At 43.6% G+C, this 16,205-nt stretch overlaps 1 protein-coding gene across 1 annotated transcript in view; it reads left to right on the top strand.

Moving 5' to 3' along the window:
- ANAPC16 (anaphase promoting complex subunit 16) overlaps nucleotides 1-16,205 on the top strand; it is a 125,551-nt gene that overhangs the window by 88,025 nt on the left and 21,321 nt on the right. Inside the window, exon 3 of the mRNA XM_085603846.1 lies at nucleotides 13,040-13,114. Within this exon, the coding sequence (XP_085459972.1) occupies nucleotides 13,040-13,114 (75 nt within the window). The remainder of the gene's footprint in view (nucleotides 1-13,039; nucleotides 13,115-16,205) is intronic.

The following is a 16,205-nucleotide window of genomic DNA, read 5'->3' as shown; positions in this document are numbered from 1 at the left end:
TACTTTCTAGACGCACTGGGGGTGTGGCAGCCGGGCCATGTGAAGAAAAGGGCTGGGTGGTGCATGAAGAGTGCAATCGGCTGGCCATAAAGTTTTGCAATTTGTTTGCACTACTGACTGTCAAGCCATCTTGAGGTGTAACTGCAGTGTTAGCATGTAATAAAAAATGATCTTCCTTAAGCCGGTAATCTCCTCAGCTGTCTATTGCAGCACTACTTTTTAAATGTCTTCATTTGCAGCCCTTCTACTCTAGAAAGGTGCCAAGCGGCCGGTTCAATAGTTGGCCATAAGTGGTCTTCTGCATTTTGTATCTTTTATGAACAATTGGTGCATTAGAGTGTCAGCCTGAGCTTTCATTCAGGCTGCCTAGCATCTCCTTGCCTCAACCAGAATTCTTTTCTTCTGTGATGCTGGGTTGTTTGACTGTTCCTTTCATGCTAGCAGGAGGTTCCTTCTGTTTTCCAGGGTCTCTGGGCATGTATGCTTGAGTGCAAGACTTTATTCTGACCATGGATTTCCAATCACTTCAGATGAAAATCTGGTTTTGCTCAGTTAAAATGTGCCAACACTCAGCTTTGCATGTGTCTCGATACTGGGGTGCAGCCCTTTGATGAAGTAATAAATAATAATTATGAAGAATGTAGAAGATCCTAGGGAAATGATGTTCTCCTGTATGCTAAAGAAACAATTGATGGACGGAATTCTAGACAATGCAAACATTCACCCCCAGTCACAAGGATCGTTTTAATCCATCATTCTTTTGCTCACCACACCACCCCAGTTTGGACCCAGTCATATGCAAATCAGTCTTTACCATGTTCCTTGTGGGAACCATCCAGCCCGAACTGCCAAGCCAGGTCCTCCCTGGACCGGAAACAAGCATCCTGGGACCGGTTTCAGGGCATCACCCTTCTTCAGCCAGGCTAGCTTGAATCCAGTGGTGTAGTGAGCACGGGACCCACGTCTGGGCTGAAGCCATTCTGAAGAATGTAGAAGATCCTAGGGAAATGTTGTACTCCTGTATACTAGATCTCCTCGTGATTGATTACCTTGATGGAGACACTGATGTGGTGTAAAAATGTACCTGAACTAAATTGACTTTTGTCATTGTTGCCTCCACAAATGAGTGTAACCACAATGTTCCACAAGAGGTATTCATCTTCTAAGACTTGCATAGATGATCTGTTTGTCACCACTGAGAAGACATAATGTCTATAGTTCACTACGTAAGTGAGCAGGGGTTAGGCAGTCTACACTGTGCCTATGCAATCAAATGGTGAAGGAAGCTCTTGAAACCCTTTTGTCTAGAGGATGTCAGACTAAAGTAAACAAAAAAGTGATGACTGGAATGTTAAATTAATTTCATCCACTGGTAATTACTCGGGCCGCATCCCAATCCATCATTATTTTGCACACCATGTCACCTCAGTTTTGACCCAGCTATATGCAAATCAGTCTTGACCCTGCTCCGATCGAAACAGTCCAAGCCAGATCCTCTCTAAACCGGTTTTGCGTAGTTATGGGCTTAGCAGCCAGGTACAGCTTGGTTCCAGTGAGTGACAGTATGCATGGGATCCACATCTGGGCATAACCCTCCCACTTAAGGCGACACACTAAAGTATACAAAAAAGTGATGGCTGGAAACTAGAATTACTCAGCCACTGGTAATTACTCAGCCACTGGTAATTACCTAGGCCGCATCCCAATCCATCATTATTTTGCTTGGTTTTCTCAGGATTGATTGATTGATTGTTTAGACCAGGGTTCTCCAAAGTCGGTCCTAGAGGGCTGGATCCATGCCAGATTTTTAAGATAACTACATTTATCTAAATAGGGATATGCTAAAAATCTGGCATAGATCTGGCCCTTTAGGACCGACTTTGGAGAACCCTGGTTTAGACTGAGGGACTTGTACATGGCTAATCTAAGGTAATGGGGCCAGAATAAGAGCCTTTAAGCTTGTGCTTCAGGTTTTGTTTTGGCCCGGGGGTTCTTGTCTGAAAGGGGCACTCGCTGAAGGTTGCTGGTCTTACTGGCACTTTTTTCTATATTGCAGGGACAAATTTATCTGATGATTTCTCTGGTCACATCACCCTGTGACCAATCCTTCGCAGGCACTGCTTGAAAAACCTGTGACCAATCCTTCGCAGGCACTGCTTGAAAAAGGGTGCCTGGTATTGGAACAATACTGAGCATTGAAAATGATGCCTATAAAAAAGTCTCTGCCTGCCATTTTTTTTTTACTCGAGTTCTATTTGGCTTGGGATCCTGTATGGTGGATGTGGGGGTCTCCCTGGGTGCTATTTTGTGCCAGATCAATACTCAATAGAACAGAGGCCAGAATGATTGAAAGATACAGCAACTCAAAGACTGAATGACATAGACGAAATGTGGGCCGTTATTTAAGTGTTCTCGATGTACATAGCACCACTCTTGCCACATATGTATGTTCAGTCGTGATATGTTACCAACTCCAGTGATACGACATGCTTAGAATATATGCACCTTACAGACGTGTGTCCTGATGTTTATACTGATGTCTGCACATGACATATATATATATATATATAGTGTTTCTAATACGTGCAACCTCCTCCCATGGCCAACGGAGGACATATTAATAAAATGATTGCCCTGTAGATTTCCTCCCTCTCTGGTTGTCTCCTTATACCCCTTTTGGGGTTCCCCTTTTTAGTCTACATGTCACCCTTCAGTCACGTTGTAAATGAGCGAATTAATTACGCTTACTTATATCTTCCTCACTACTTTGGGACACATTTCCTGTCCAAAGATGGCCAACACTAGTCAGACAAGATCACGTGACTCTCAGGGCATAATTTTTAACATGCCCCATGCACTGAGCAATGCACGATCCAAGCAGTAGTCACGCTGAGGCTGTGCGACTCACTCGCGCAGCCCCGCCTGCTACTTTTCCACCGGCTTCAGCAGACGCGGCATTTAGCCTCCCTAACCACTGACTAGTAAGTTCTCCCTGACGCCACCGCATTACTTCCTACACCCCGATTCAAGCACTCCGTCATGTCTGCCTTTTAATTCTTAACAGCGTCTCTTTAAAAACTGAACCTGCAGCAGACGGAGCGGTTCGCTGCTCCGCAACGGCCCAGTTTGGTTTTGGGTCCTCCCACAATCGGCGTTCCCCCACTGGCTTTTGCCTCCGGCACAGAGCAGGATTTAGCCTGTCACTTACAAGCAAGTGCCCCCAGCCACTGCCGCGTTCTTCATACCTAAACCCCCACACAGGCGCCAATATTTACTGCTTTTTACATTCTTCACAGTGCCTTTTCGCAAGTGGTACCAGCATCAGACCCAGTGGTCTCCTGCTCCTCACTTGCCCCAACTCACTTTGGTCCTCCCGCAGCTGTCAATTCTACACCTGCACACCCATAGGTGAGTGTTGGCACTTCAACCACAGCACTCACCTGCTTCCAATCCCCGCACGACTCATTGATCCCAGAATTCTTTGCCAGCAGGATCCCTAGTGGATGAAGGAGTTCGACGCTCTCTGGAATCCTCAGAGACTGGGTTCCAGTACATATACAGATATTGTAGGAAGCTGGTTCTTTATGTGAAATGTGAATGATCTGATATACAATGTTAAGAGTCCAGGGGTTCCCTTATAAGTGGACAGGGACTTGCTTTACCAATCCCAAGGTGCTCTATTAGGGGGGCTCAGGCCTTGCAATGCTTGGGGACATAGGGACACCCTTGGTCCCCTTCTTCACGGCCCGCGGAGATGACTTTACACGTCAGGTTTTCTTACTGGCAGCAGTCCTAATAGAGGGGACCTGCATGCAGAGGCTGCAGGTAGCGTCAGGCATACATGAGGGGTGAAACCACGATGGACTCTGGCTCCGGAGGGCTGAAGGACCTTGATGACACAATTGGTCCATTTCGGCTCGGGCTGAGAGCAACAGGTGCAGTGGTAGCTTTGGGTGTCTGGTTTTAGCGGTTCTGCAGTTCTCAGAGTCTTTTCTTTTGGAGTTTCTGCAGGATGCAGGCAACAGTTCCACAGTTCTTTAGGAGGTCTTGGTCTTTATTGAAGGCAGGCAGTCCACCCAGGATTTTGGAAGCCCACAGCGACAGGACGAGGTATCCTTGGTGCAGTTTAAACAAAGAATGGCAGACAGCTCAGCTGGGTTGGGGCCAAGTCAGGTGCTCTCTTCAGTTTTCTGCTTTTGCGGCTCTTCGTGTTCTTCTTCATAGGTCATCAGGATCTTCCTTCTCTGGTGCCAGGGACTACTCTAAATACTGAATTTAGGGAAAAGTACAGTAGAAGCCAATGGGTTACTGACCCTTGAGGTCACTACGCCCCCTATATGACCACTTCTTGTTGGAAGTGGGCATGTCCCTGTCCCAGAATTCCTAAGTATGCCATCACAAAGATGGCTACTTCTGAAAAATCGTGCCCACCTCAGTGTAGCCCACCTTAGGGGTGGTACTAGCCTGGCGGTGGCATGCCTACCTGACTAGCTAATTTTCCTGCCTCCCCAGGTGCCTAGGGGGTCCTGGACAGGGGGGGCGGCTTCCTCTCCAGTGAGGGGAGTTGGACTCACATTCCAAAAGCGGCAGCTCTTTGAAGCTTGCCAGCCTAGGGAGGCTAATCTGCAGGTTATCCTATGGGAGGGAGTGTTACACCCTCCTGAGAGTATACTTTCACTCTAGGAGGTAAAGACTGTGTCTCAGGTGGCAGGCTGGCAAAAACCAGTCAGGAAGCACATCAGAGGCTGGTAGGTTTTCAGGGAAGGGCCTCTACGGTGCCCTCTGGGTGCATGTATTAGTAAATTCAACACTGGAATCAGTGTGGGTTTATCAGTACGAGATGTTGTCCAGCACATGTTTTAAAATGACTTCCCTGTCCACTTGTACTCGCAGTAATAGGACTCACCAGATATATTCAGCACCCGGCCTTAGGGCTGTTATGCCTGCTATAGGGGTGACGTACAAGTATTACAAACAGTGGGGACAAGGCACACAGGGGTGTGGCATGTCGTGCTTTTACTTATTCACAAAAGTAGATTGCAGAAAGTTCAGTCCTGCCCAAGACAGAAGCAGCCACTGCAAAGCACACAGCAATGTGGTATTTCCTCCTCACAGCTTTTCCAGCTCTTCTTCTTGGCAGTCTTCTTGGTCCAAAGAGTTCTAAAGTTCAGGCGCCTGGGTCCCAATATTTATATCCCAAAATCCTTTGATCTCTTAGGCAGAGAGTGTCTATGCCCAGCCAGAACCAGTTCTGCCTTCTCTGGTGTAACTTCCTGGCAGGAGGTGGAGACGGCATGGTCAGAGGCAGACCAGGCCCTTTGAGGTGCAAGGAAATCTTCTCCCCTTCCCCAATCGCAGCCCAGTTCTATCGGCCCTTTCCTGACCCACCTAGACTACCTGGAGCCACTCCTGCTTCCCAGCCTTCTGTCATCCAGAACCCAGACAGGCAATCCACATTCCAGCAGAGGCACACAGGATGACTGAGCAAGAAAATACCTACTTTCTAAAAGTGATATTTTCAAACACAGAATGTAAAAATCACCTTCACTAAAAGATGCATCTTTAGATTCTGAGTTCAGGCATACTAAACGTTACTTTCCTACCTAACTCCCCGGGCCAGTTATGTTTCTAAGATGTTATAAACAAACTCCCCATTCTGTCCAATGGGGAACAGGTAGCTTTGCATTAGCGAAAAAACGAAATTGGCCGTAATTCACTATCCGGACATGCCACACACACCAGAGCATATCCTACCTTTCACATACACTGCACCCAGCCCACAGGGGTACCCTGGGCCTACCTTGGGGGTGGCTGACATGTAAGAAAAGGGAAGGTGAACGACTGGCAAGTGTGTGCACTGGCAAAGTCGTCATGGCAGTTACAAACTGCGTGCAGACTCCGCAATGGCGGGTCTGAGTTGCCTTTTCAGGGCTACTCACATGGGTGGCACAATCGGTGCTGCAGGCCCGCTAGTAGCATTTGATTCACAAGCCCTGGCACACTCCGTGCACTTTACTAGGGACTAACATGTATATCAAATCATGGAAACACCAATCCATAACACAATTTACCACAGGAATACGTTTCCTTTACCACTGATCAGCAGTGAGAAAAGTGCGCAGAAACACTACGCCAGCAAAAACAGAGTCAAAACCGGGAGGTTAGACAGCAAAAACTCAGGGGAAACACGCCAAAAGATGCCAAGTCTAACAAGCTTACTTTCCACTACCCTTTAAATACAATATCATCAAACTACAAGCCTTTCAAAACACTGCAGCTAGACTGCGGTTAAAAATTCCCAAATTCTGCTCAGTATCCCAGGATAAAAAAAACTTGCATTGGCTTCCCATTAAGCAAAGGATCACCTTTAAGGCGTTCTGTCTAGCTTATAAGGCACTTCATGTTTTTAGCCCTGATTTTCTGAATCTCCCTAACAGAAACATGCGCTCTGCTAATGCTAAATTAGTCGTACTTCCCAGATTCAAACGAGTCAGGTGGGGTGGCGCGATCCTCTCCCATGCACTGTGGATCTGCTCTTGCAGCAGGGTGGTCCAGTCCAGATCTAATCTCCAAATGCTCCATGCATGTTGTTTTGAATGTAGCTTCTCACCAATAAGCCACACCCAATCCCTGCACTCCCACCTGGGAGGCAAATAACAAAATGCAAAGACTCTATCACTTTTAGAATAAGGCTTGGGGTTTATTACATAATACTCTCTAAACAAAAGCTGTCTCAGATACCAAATGCATAAGATTCAAATATATGTAGCAAACTTATAATCTAAAGGCATGAATCAATAACTGAGCAAACTATAATACTGATTAATAAACAAGCAATAACTGATATAAGATAAGGTACACTGGACGTCCTGCAAGAGATCAGAAAGATATACATATATAGAGAACAGAGGAGTACTCTGGATGTGCACCTCCCACACCACAAAGAAAACACCTCCAATGATCAAAGAACCACACAACTCAATACATCACCTGGTGCATACACTGCCCACTTCTGACTGGGGGAATTACAGCCGGGGATCAGAGCTCAGCAAGCCAGGGTTCAATCCGAGATAGACACGTCTGCCCTCGCTCGGAATCCAAACTCCCAGTTTCTCAGCCTGCAACCCTCAGCTTTAAACACACTAGAAGATTCGTGAAAGACCTCCTCCCACCGCCAGAGGAATTTTACCAGAACTGGCCAAGTTCCAAGCAAGCATCCTCATGGCAGTAAGGAGCGCTCAAGTCTCTTCCTCCATTCGCACTTCTTCCAGCCTCTGTCTTGACGAAGCTCTCACAAGGCATTCCACAGCACACTAAACAAAAACAATCGCTCAGGAAAACACCAAGACCTTGAATGTGAATAACCCAAACAACTTGCAAGCACGGGTGTGCACGCAGCAGCAAGGCAGAGTCCGACATGAGGCCCTGTCAAAGGCAATAGTCCGCACCTATAATTCTCACCCACACAACTTACAAGCACCACTGTGCACACAGAAAAGTTTGAAGCAAGGTAAAGTCAGAAGGCAGAATGACATTAGACTATGTCAAAGCCAATAGGTCAAAGTCATAATTCACCTAACCCAAATAACATTATACACTTAATCCCTCAGTATACAACATTGAGCACATGTGTGCACCACCACCCACAAGACTGCACCTCAACATCCCATACCTTCTATTCTTGGAAAGACTATTCCACTAAAAGACAGAAGAAAAGCAGGCATATGCAAACCCATCCTACATTAAGGCTAAGGTAACATAACACACTTAAGTCAGTACAGAATGGTGGTGGTTGAGGGTCATCATAGGGTGTCAGACCACAAAAGTGGCTGATTCACTACACATGTAAATTAAGCGGTGTTTGTTGAATTCCCTGTATCTTCTTGATGAGGTTGTAGATGTCCTCTTGGCGCCCATGAAGCATGCTACAAAATCCTTTGTGCCTGATGTACACTGATCGAACATCTGCCAATGATCAAAGTAGGCCAAATTTACTCCGCCTTAGTTTCATATCTTTCCAGATTCATTTTCTTGAAGCTAACTCAATATTCTTAACCAAAGCAGTTGATAATCTCTGGTGTGCTGCTGAATATGTAAATGATAATCTGCACAACCAGTATTTAAACTGTTTCGACTCCACCACAACATGACAGAAACCTTCTATGTGCATTGCTATCAGCATTTACTGTAGCAGCATTACACCCACGAGAGGACCATGAAACACGCAGCCTCCGAAAGGACACATTGCACAGTGCAGACCATGACCGAGATTACTCATAGAAACAGCTTGGAAATGAATTCACCCTTGAAATGGAGCCTAAAGACTTATTTCTTGATTGCTTGCCAATAAGCTGCTAGAGCATATGTCGCTTCATTATCTTGATCATTCAGCATGAAAGGCAGGGCTTCTGTTTGCTGCCAGATTCCATGCTTAATCACAGTGCTATTTTGATGCTGTAAGAATGTCAAATTTTTAAATAACATCGCTTAGTCCAGAACCGCTACAGTTCAGCAGTTCATCCAATACATAGTTCTTGGAAACGATGAGCATTCTGCTACTTTTACATTTGTTTCAAACTCTCAAAATTTAACTTGGGAATTTCTTCTCTTTTTTTGGGATACACTGCATTAAAGATGGCTCTTTGATACACCGTGTCGATGAGAACTATACTTAAGTTAGCATTAGTTTGATGTGTAAATTATGACAAACCCCTGATGTGTAGATTGTGACATAGCCCCGCTATTCACTACGGGCCTGATTCACACAGCACGTTGCACTCCAGAGCTCGACGTGAGGCTCAAAGTGTCCACTTTGTGCACACAAATTACCAATTTTTAGTCACAGAATCATGGTTGGTAAAAATGTTCATAGCCATTGTCTGGCATGGGCAGCCCCCTTTAGAAATGGATAAAGTGAAATCTCCATTGAAAACCTCAAAGAAGCCCAAAATTGCGTTGCCTTGAGAAAATTATTAAAGATCACCAGTCCTCCATGAGTAAACTAGTAATTGTGTGAGACATTACGTGGCAATTTAAAAACAATCAAATGTACGGCACTGATAACATATTCAACGAGGTGCTTAATCCCAGCTCAGACTAGATTCAACAATCTCCACTAAAACTTTTCAAATCCTACTGCTATCTGGGCACTTGTGGTTTCAAGAGCGCATCTCTTCTCTCTAAAAAGATGGGAACTCCCTCGACCCAATTAACCACAGTGGAATTTGTGTAAATGTTCATATAAATGCGCTTTTATCCAGTGTTATGGGCCAAAGTAAACGGAAGAACCGATCAAGTCAAATTCTTTCTTAATATCACAGAAGTTGCCGACCAATCAGACTACACCTTCCTAGAGCACAGATTGTCAGTTTTTAAACGTCCTGATGCACTTAGTCACTTTAAGAAACCGCATTAGCAAAGCCAATACGTCATGCCTGTGTGAGGGGTATTGGCCTAGCCAATGTCTTTATAGCCATGTTGTACAGCAGCATGGCTAAATGTTTGTGGCGTAAAGTAAAGTGGCGAAGAGTGAAGTGGTGCAGATTAGAGTGGCATAGAGTGGTGCAGACTTGAGTGGAGTCACGTAGAGTGGCTTAGACAGTAATGGAGTGGCATAGAGGCGAAGAGTAGAGTGGCATTGAGTGAAGTGGCGTAGCATAGAGTAGTCAGTTGTGGGTGTTCGTAACTAAAGCGTCAATAGAGACGGCAGGTAAGGTGAAAGCAACATAATTAAGAAACTATGCCTGTATAAAAGTAGGAAAGCACATTGCAAGTCCAGAAATAATACAGAAGCGCCGATAAAATAAACAAGCATTGGCATAGCCAATAGGTCTCGCCTTTGGGACCTTATAAGTGTTTAGCCATGCAACAGTTGCATAGCTAAATACTTATAAGGTCCGCCAAAGTGAAAGCGATCACGATCAAACATCAAAGCGGCCGGAAAGTGAAAGTAATCGCGGTCAAGCGCGGGCACATTCACTGTAGCTCTAGGCTGACCTGGTAGCACTTTTTGGAGCCCTCTCAATAAGTCTCGCCAGACCAGCGCATGCGCTGGGTCAGGCGAGACCTAAAAATAGTGTGTTTCAAAAATACATGGAAGAATACATGTACTTGGTCCATACTCCAGGGAGAGGTTAACACAAAAAGAAAGTTGTGTAGGCGAGACCTAGAAACATTGTTGCTTCCTAAACCATTAGGAGACAACTAGCATATTTCAGCCCACCAGTAATATAAGTGCTAAAACTCTTCAAAAGCATCTCCCCTACAGTCTTGCTTTATGGCAGTGACATGTGGGGTCTAACAACACAGAGATGTGGAATTCCTATAGCCCGATGCCCAGGACATATTGTTTGGGGTCAAGGACAACACATTTTCGTTTTTATTTTGTCCATGGGGCAAGTAGGCCCAAACCCCTGCAGCACAAACCCTTTGGCTGCCAGTTTACAGTACCACATTATGGACCAGTGAAGGGCATTGTCTGCAGTTAAGGTAATATTTGTGCCATATGTTAATGCTGTTCAAACATTTATTTACGGTTTATTAATGGAAATCCTTTATTATTGGGGTGGGTGCTCTAAGGAACTGTTGTAAGCTCAGTCTGCAATACTGACACTGGTTCCACTATAAAAGGATGTACACACATTTGAAAAGTTTAGCAACTTAACTGCAAGTTTAACAATATAAGGTTATGCATAATGCTCCCAGATTAGATGCTAATATTTTCACTAGCTTGAAAGAAAGATTGATGATTCTTTGCTTTCAAAATAAAATGTTCACAAAAAAGCAACTAGTAACAAAATGTATTGCTAAACTACTGTGGAATTTTGGTTACCGTTTCTTTGAAGCATCACTTAGTAAAATGTTTTAATGAATGCTAGTGTTTCCCAACAATATTCATATTGGAAAATCAGGGTACCCAGTGTCAACAAAACTATAGGAAACCTGAAAATAAACAAGCATTGGCAAAGCCAATAGGTCTGACATTAGTAGTCAGCCTTTTGGTTTTATCAGTGTGTCTTGTTTTGACACCCTTTATGTAAAACTTTATTGTTGTGAGAGCTGCCAAGCCCTCACCATTATAACAAACATTGGCAAAAAGCCAAAATAAATTTTGGTCTGAAAAAGCTCCCATTTCAACAGTAGTTCCTGGCACTGAACAAAACTTCTTTGTAAGCTGGTATGCTCCTTGTGAGCGAGCAAAAAGCTTTCACTTACAGTGAAGCCAGCCAATACATGGAGACAGAATTTTAATAAACATTTTTTAAAAAGGTCTTGGTTAACACCAGACATAATTAAGGACCCAATTCTTAAAGAAAGTCACATAAGTGCACCCATGGTATTTGTCCTTGCATTAGTGCAGCATTACGGCTTTCATGAATACACTAGTATTTACAGAAGTAGGCCAAGACTGGGCCTGAGCAGAGTTTGCAGAGTTCTGCGTAACTCTGCGAATTGACCAAAAAGCTCTGCTGCGCTACACAGAGTTCCGCAAGCAGCAGAGTGCGATAGGTTGCGCTCCATGCACTGTTTTTTAGCACTGAGTATTTGTCCTGCACTGTAAAATCAGCGCAAATGGTACCATGCACAGCGCAAGAGGGCACTGCCTCTTTCTGCTGCTCGAGTAGATGTTCTCAAGGCGAGCGGAAGGTTTCTCAACACAAGCGGTAGCGACCAGCCGCGACCGTCCGTGTTGAGAAATTTCTCCGGTTGGTGGTCTGGAGTACAACAACAAATGTGGTGTACATATTGAAAGTTTTGATTCACAATCTGGAGTACGATTTTCCTCACTCACGCTAGCCAACTTAACATTGGTGAGCCGCTACGTGGAGTTTTTCTGAACTCCGCGCTTTACGCAGAGCACAGAGTTGAAAAACTCTGACAACTCCACAAGCGGAGCAGAATTTTACGCCCAGACCTAGTCAGGACATTGTACTCCTAGAAAATATTTTTGAACTGCATTTTAACATGAGCAAATATGCATGTATAGATTTGCTCATGCGAAAATCTCTTGAGTGTTCAAAAGTTCACTTTCCCGTCAACCACTTTTTTCCCAACCCTGGTAGAAGTTTTACTTCTTGTCTGGAGTAAATTTCCAGCGCTTCTCACTATGGGAAAAGATTAGAGAAGACTTGGTGAAAACCCCTAAAACTTGCACGTTAGTAGGCTTGCAGACTCAAAAGGGCATTTCAACCCTGGAACTATTGCTTATCGTTCCTCCAGCACTAGTGTGTGGATATATGCAGAAATAATCGCAAAATAATGGAATTGCTAGTATTTAAACCGTACAATGGTGTGAGCCTTGGCATACTCAGAGAGGCTGTTATCAGAGATCTTATATAATGAGATTGCTGCCATAATTTGTCACCGCACTTCATGGCACCAAAGGGACAAGTGTTTTATTTTTTACAGGACCAGTAGATTTGTGAAGAAACCTGTCCTATGGCCAAGTAGATATTTTATTAAATTCCACACCCCTGCAACAACACCTTAAACAGTGTCCCGAATGGGACAATTCACCAACATGCGAAGAAGCTGTAATCTTGCAGAATACTGGAGTGTGGAAAGCAACATGAAGTACAAACACTAACCAAATACATAGTGTTTTAAGGGGGGGGATACAAAGATGGATGATGGCTCTCCAGTGTATACACTGTGTAACAAAAACTACAATGGGGGAGGGGTTACAAACGAGTAATGACTGGGAAATGTGTTGTTGAGAGACGCATGACGGATAACAGCTAAACTCAACAGCAGACACTAAGCTGTAACCCTGAGATTTAAAGATGTGTGGAGACCAACTGAAAAATTTACAAACCTCATAATTTGAAGAAAGGTCTTCTGCACCAGGTGCTTCCTAAGTTCAGAATCTGAGGACAGGCAGCGAGGATGGACTGACGGATGGCATAATGTTAGACTTTACGATGTGATGGTCCTTGTTTTTCTTTTAATAAAGGTTCAACTAATATTCAAATGTGAAAGCAGTTTGCACACCTGTTTGAGTTGGAGATACATGAAAGTTCTTGTTTGTTTTTGTTTTCAGACGGCTCTGAGAGGTTTCTCTGCGAGTCTGTGTTCAGCTATCAAGTTGCCTCCACCTTGAAACAGGTGAAACACGGTAAGACTGATGGTTCTGCACCTTCATTTGAAAAATGTTTTGTGGTCATTGGAATGAGCAATGCTTGTCTTCTATTCTTTACCAGCACTCTTTCTCCTCTCTACAGATCTCTCATGTCTGTGTCTGTCTAAAATGGGTACTGAAGTCCTGTTTTGCCGCACATTATTAAAATGATATTCAGCATTGGATAATGTACACTCATTTAATATTTTCACATTTATTTCTTGTTTCTCACTAGATCCATTTTAGGAGAAAAACAACCTGTGTCGAAATGTATGCAGGATAACCCATTAACTTTTTTGGATGTAGTGTACTGACGTTTATTCTTACTGTGTTGATAAAGGCTGTTTTGAAGCAGACTTTTGCTAACGTAGCAGGGAATGTGCCAATTTTCTAACCCCTCCCTCACCCCCATCCCCGTGCAATCGACCTTTTTAGGGTGCTTGAGGAATAAAAGAGTTTGGTTCAGCTCAAATTCACAATTACGGTGCAACCCATCTGGTCACACAGTAAGTCTCCGAGTTGATGATAGGATTAAGTAAGGATTTATTACAAATTCAAAGCCAGAGTAATATATACCAATCTCAGAACCATTATATAGCAATACAAAGTTATCAAAGGAAAGCCACATCAGTGCGCAAAATTAATCCTCAGTAGCAAGTAACAGATGAGGACTTTAGTAGCAAAAGTGTACAGAATGAGAAAAACAATATGATGTTGAGATTGAAAGTTTCAATCCTCCTGCCTAAAATGCATGAGTAAGCCTATTTCTTAAATAGCCTACTCTAAAGAGTGCTAAAGGAAACCCTCATTAGATCCATAAAAATAGAAAGGTGTCCGCTTAGGAGAACTTCTGTAGAAGTCATGTAAAGCAAAAGCATTGCATAGCATACAGCCACACAATAAGAATAGTGCTAAGAGGCCTGTACCTCTCTTAGTCTGAAAGGAATCTCTGCTTAAATCCAAAGAGCATTGCCTAGTTATACCCACAAGAGACCCCTCTAAATCAGTATCAAAGATCGAGTTAGGGACCACCTTCAAACAGTGCTCTCTTGGCAGACACACTCGTAACTCTTCTTCTTTGATCCACATATTTATTCTGCACGGACTGTAGTCCTCACTTCTGCTATTTTTATCGCCCTCTAATTCCTTCACGCTTTTCCTGTCGTTGCAGACAATTACTGTTTCTCTTTTCATCAGATCATCGTACCAGGCACCTGTAGAGGGAAGAAAAGCACTACACCTAACGGAAACATGCACGTTGAAAATTAAACATTGCCAAACTCAAATTAGCAAAGCTAAAACTCCAACACTCATTGTAACTGTGTTATACAGATACATAAGCATCTACTTTGAGTGTAAATTGCTACTCTGACTCAATGTAACAGCATCCTTTTCCCTATATTGTTCTGTTGACGCACAACACACCTGTGGTACAACGCTTCAGCCATCAACCTACATCTAGGATTAAACCAGGTTTGTCGAAACAACCTAACCATGGCATTCCTCCAATAAAGGGATATACTTGGTCTCGTCTGTTCTCTCCTTGGTATATTCACCATTTAAAGTACAAGCAGTATAAGTATTTAGCCACGTCATCGGCATATCTATTGGTAACTGTTACATAATCATCGCCCTTAAAATGTGCTGCGCATTTGACAACAGCAACATGGACAGGCATTTGTAAAGCTTCGAGACGTTTTTGGACTTGCTCCTCATTCCGAATGGATGTCATGAATCCTATAACAAGACACATAAAAGATTATCACTAGAATCACTTTCATATCCCTCATCTGTTTCCGTCAGCCCATTTCCTCTCACTTTCTTTTGCTTCCCTTTTCCTTCTTTCCCAAACTCCTTATCCATCAATGCTGGATATCATTTAGCTCCCTCTATCATATGTCGTCCACCTCTTCTGTTCTGCATCCAACCTTGCATCTGCATATGTACGTACTTTCCTTCTAGCTCACTCTTGATACCTACCTCTCTTACTCTGTGAATTGGGCAGCACATTCCCAAGCATTGAATGCATGGAACTGTGTAGGTCGTGGTTTGATTCCATACAGAATCCTTCTCAAGTGCTCAATGATCTGTATGTTAAATGTACCATCTCAAGGAAATACCAGTGCACCTTCATTTTCAGTGATCTTGTACCATTATTTAAGCCAAACATATGTGGAAGCCCTACATTTACCGCTATATGAAGACCTGCAGTATCCTCTTCTCCCTCTCTAACAGAAATAAACACATCTCCCCCTAACCATGTCCCATATCACTTTAAAACATTTCATTTTTAGTTCAATATATCAACAATCGCAATCAAAATTATTCAATTCAAACAAGGAAATGGCAATCTCCACCCAATTTGTTTTAGAGTCAACAATCCATACCAGCTCGGCACCCTATGACGTAACCAACCAATAGCAGCACAGCTTCACACCAGCCTACCAATCCCAACGCGTCACACTGTGGCGTTTATCTCAATCCTTGCAGCGGTTCGCCCTCCTTTACAATTTGAACGAACACACTCTTTCAACTTCACGCATACTATCAAATACAATATCAACAAATAACGATTGTCTGCTTCACTAAAGAGAACAACAGAATGCTATCACACAAGCTACTCCTCATTCGCGCATTCGAGCGAAACCTCAAACTGCGGGGAATCACCCTGATCAGTATAGTATCCCCCTGTGCAAAGGGTCCCCTGCACTAATCGAACTTCTCAATCACAGAAAAAGATAAAGTCCGTTTCTCAATTAGGCTGCTAACGACGTCTCACGACAAAGCCCACAAAACTCTAGCAGTCACAACACAGTGTCTTCTACACCTTTAATACAATCCCGGGATCTTAGGCCACGGCAGGCCCATTAACAGCTTTACCACATTAAACACGACATTCACACAACATTCACAACACCGTCACCAGACATCATACAATTATTACAACAAGCTAAGCATAAGCCATATTTTAATTTTGGATTTGTTTATTTTACAGAGTTTTATATGGCACGAACTTGACCCGAATCGGGTATCGGAGCGCTTTACATGGCACCAGTTGCATTACATGAGCACACATTCCTTTTCTTTT

Source organism: Triturus cristatus, chromosome 1_2 (genome assembly GCF_964204655.1).
Source record: "Triturus cristatus chromosome 1_2, aTriCri1.1, whole genome shotgun sequence".
NCBI lineage: Eukaryota > Metazoa > Chordata > Amphibia > Caudata > Salamandridae > Triturus > Triturus cristatus.
Note: the sequence above shows the minus strand (reverse complement) of the source record. Positions and strands in the feature narration are given on the sequence as shown.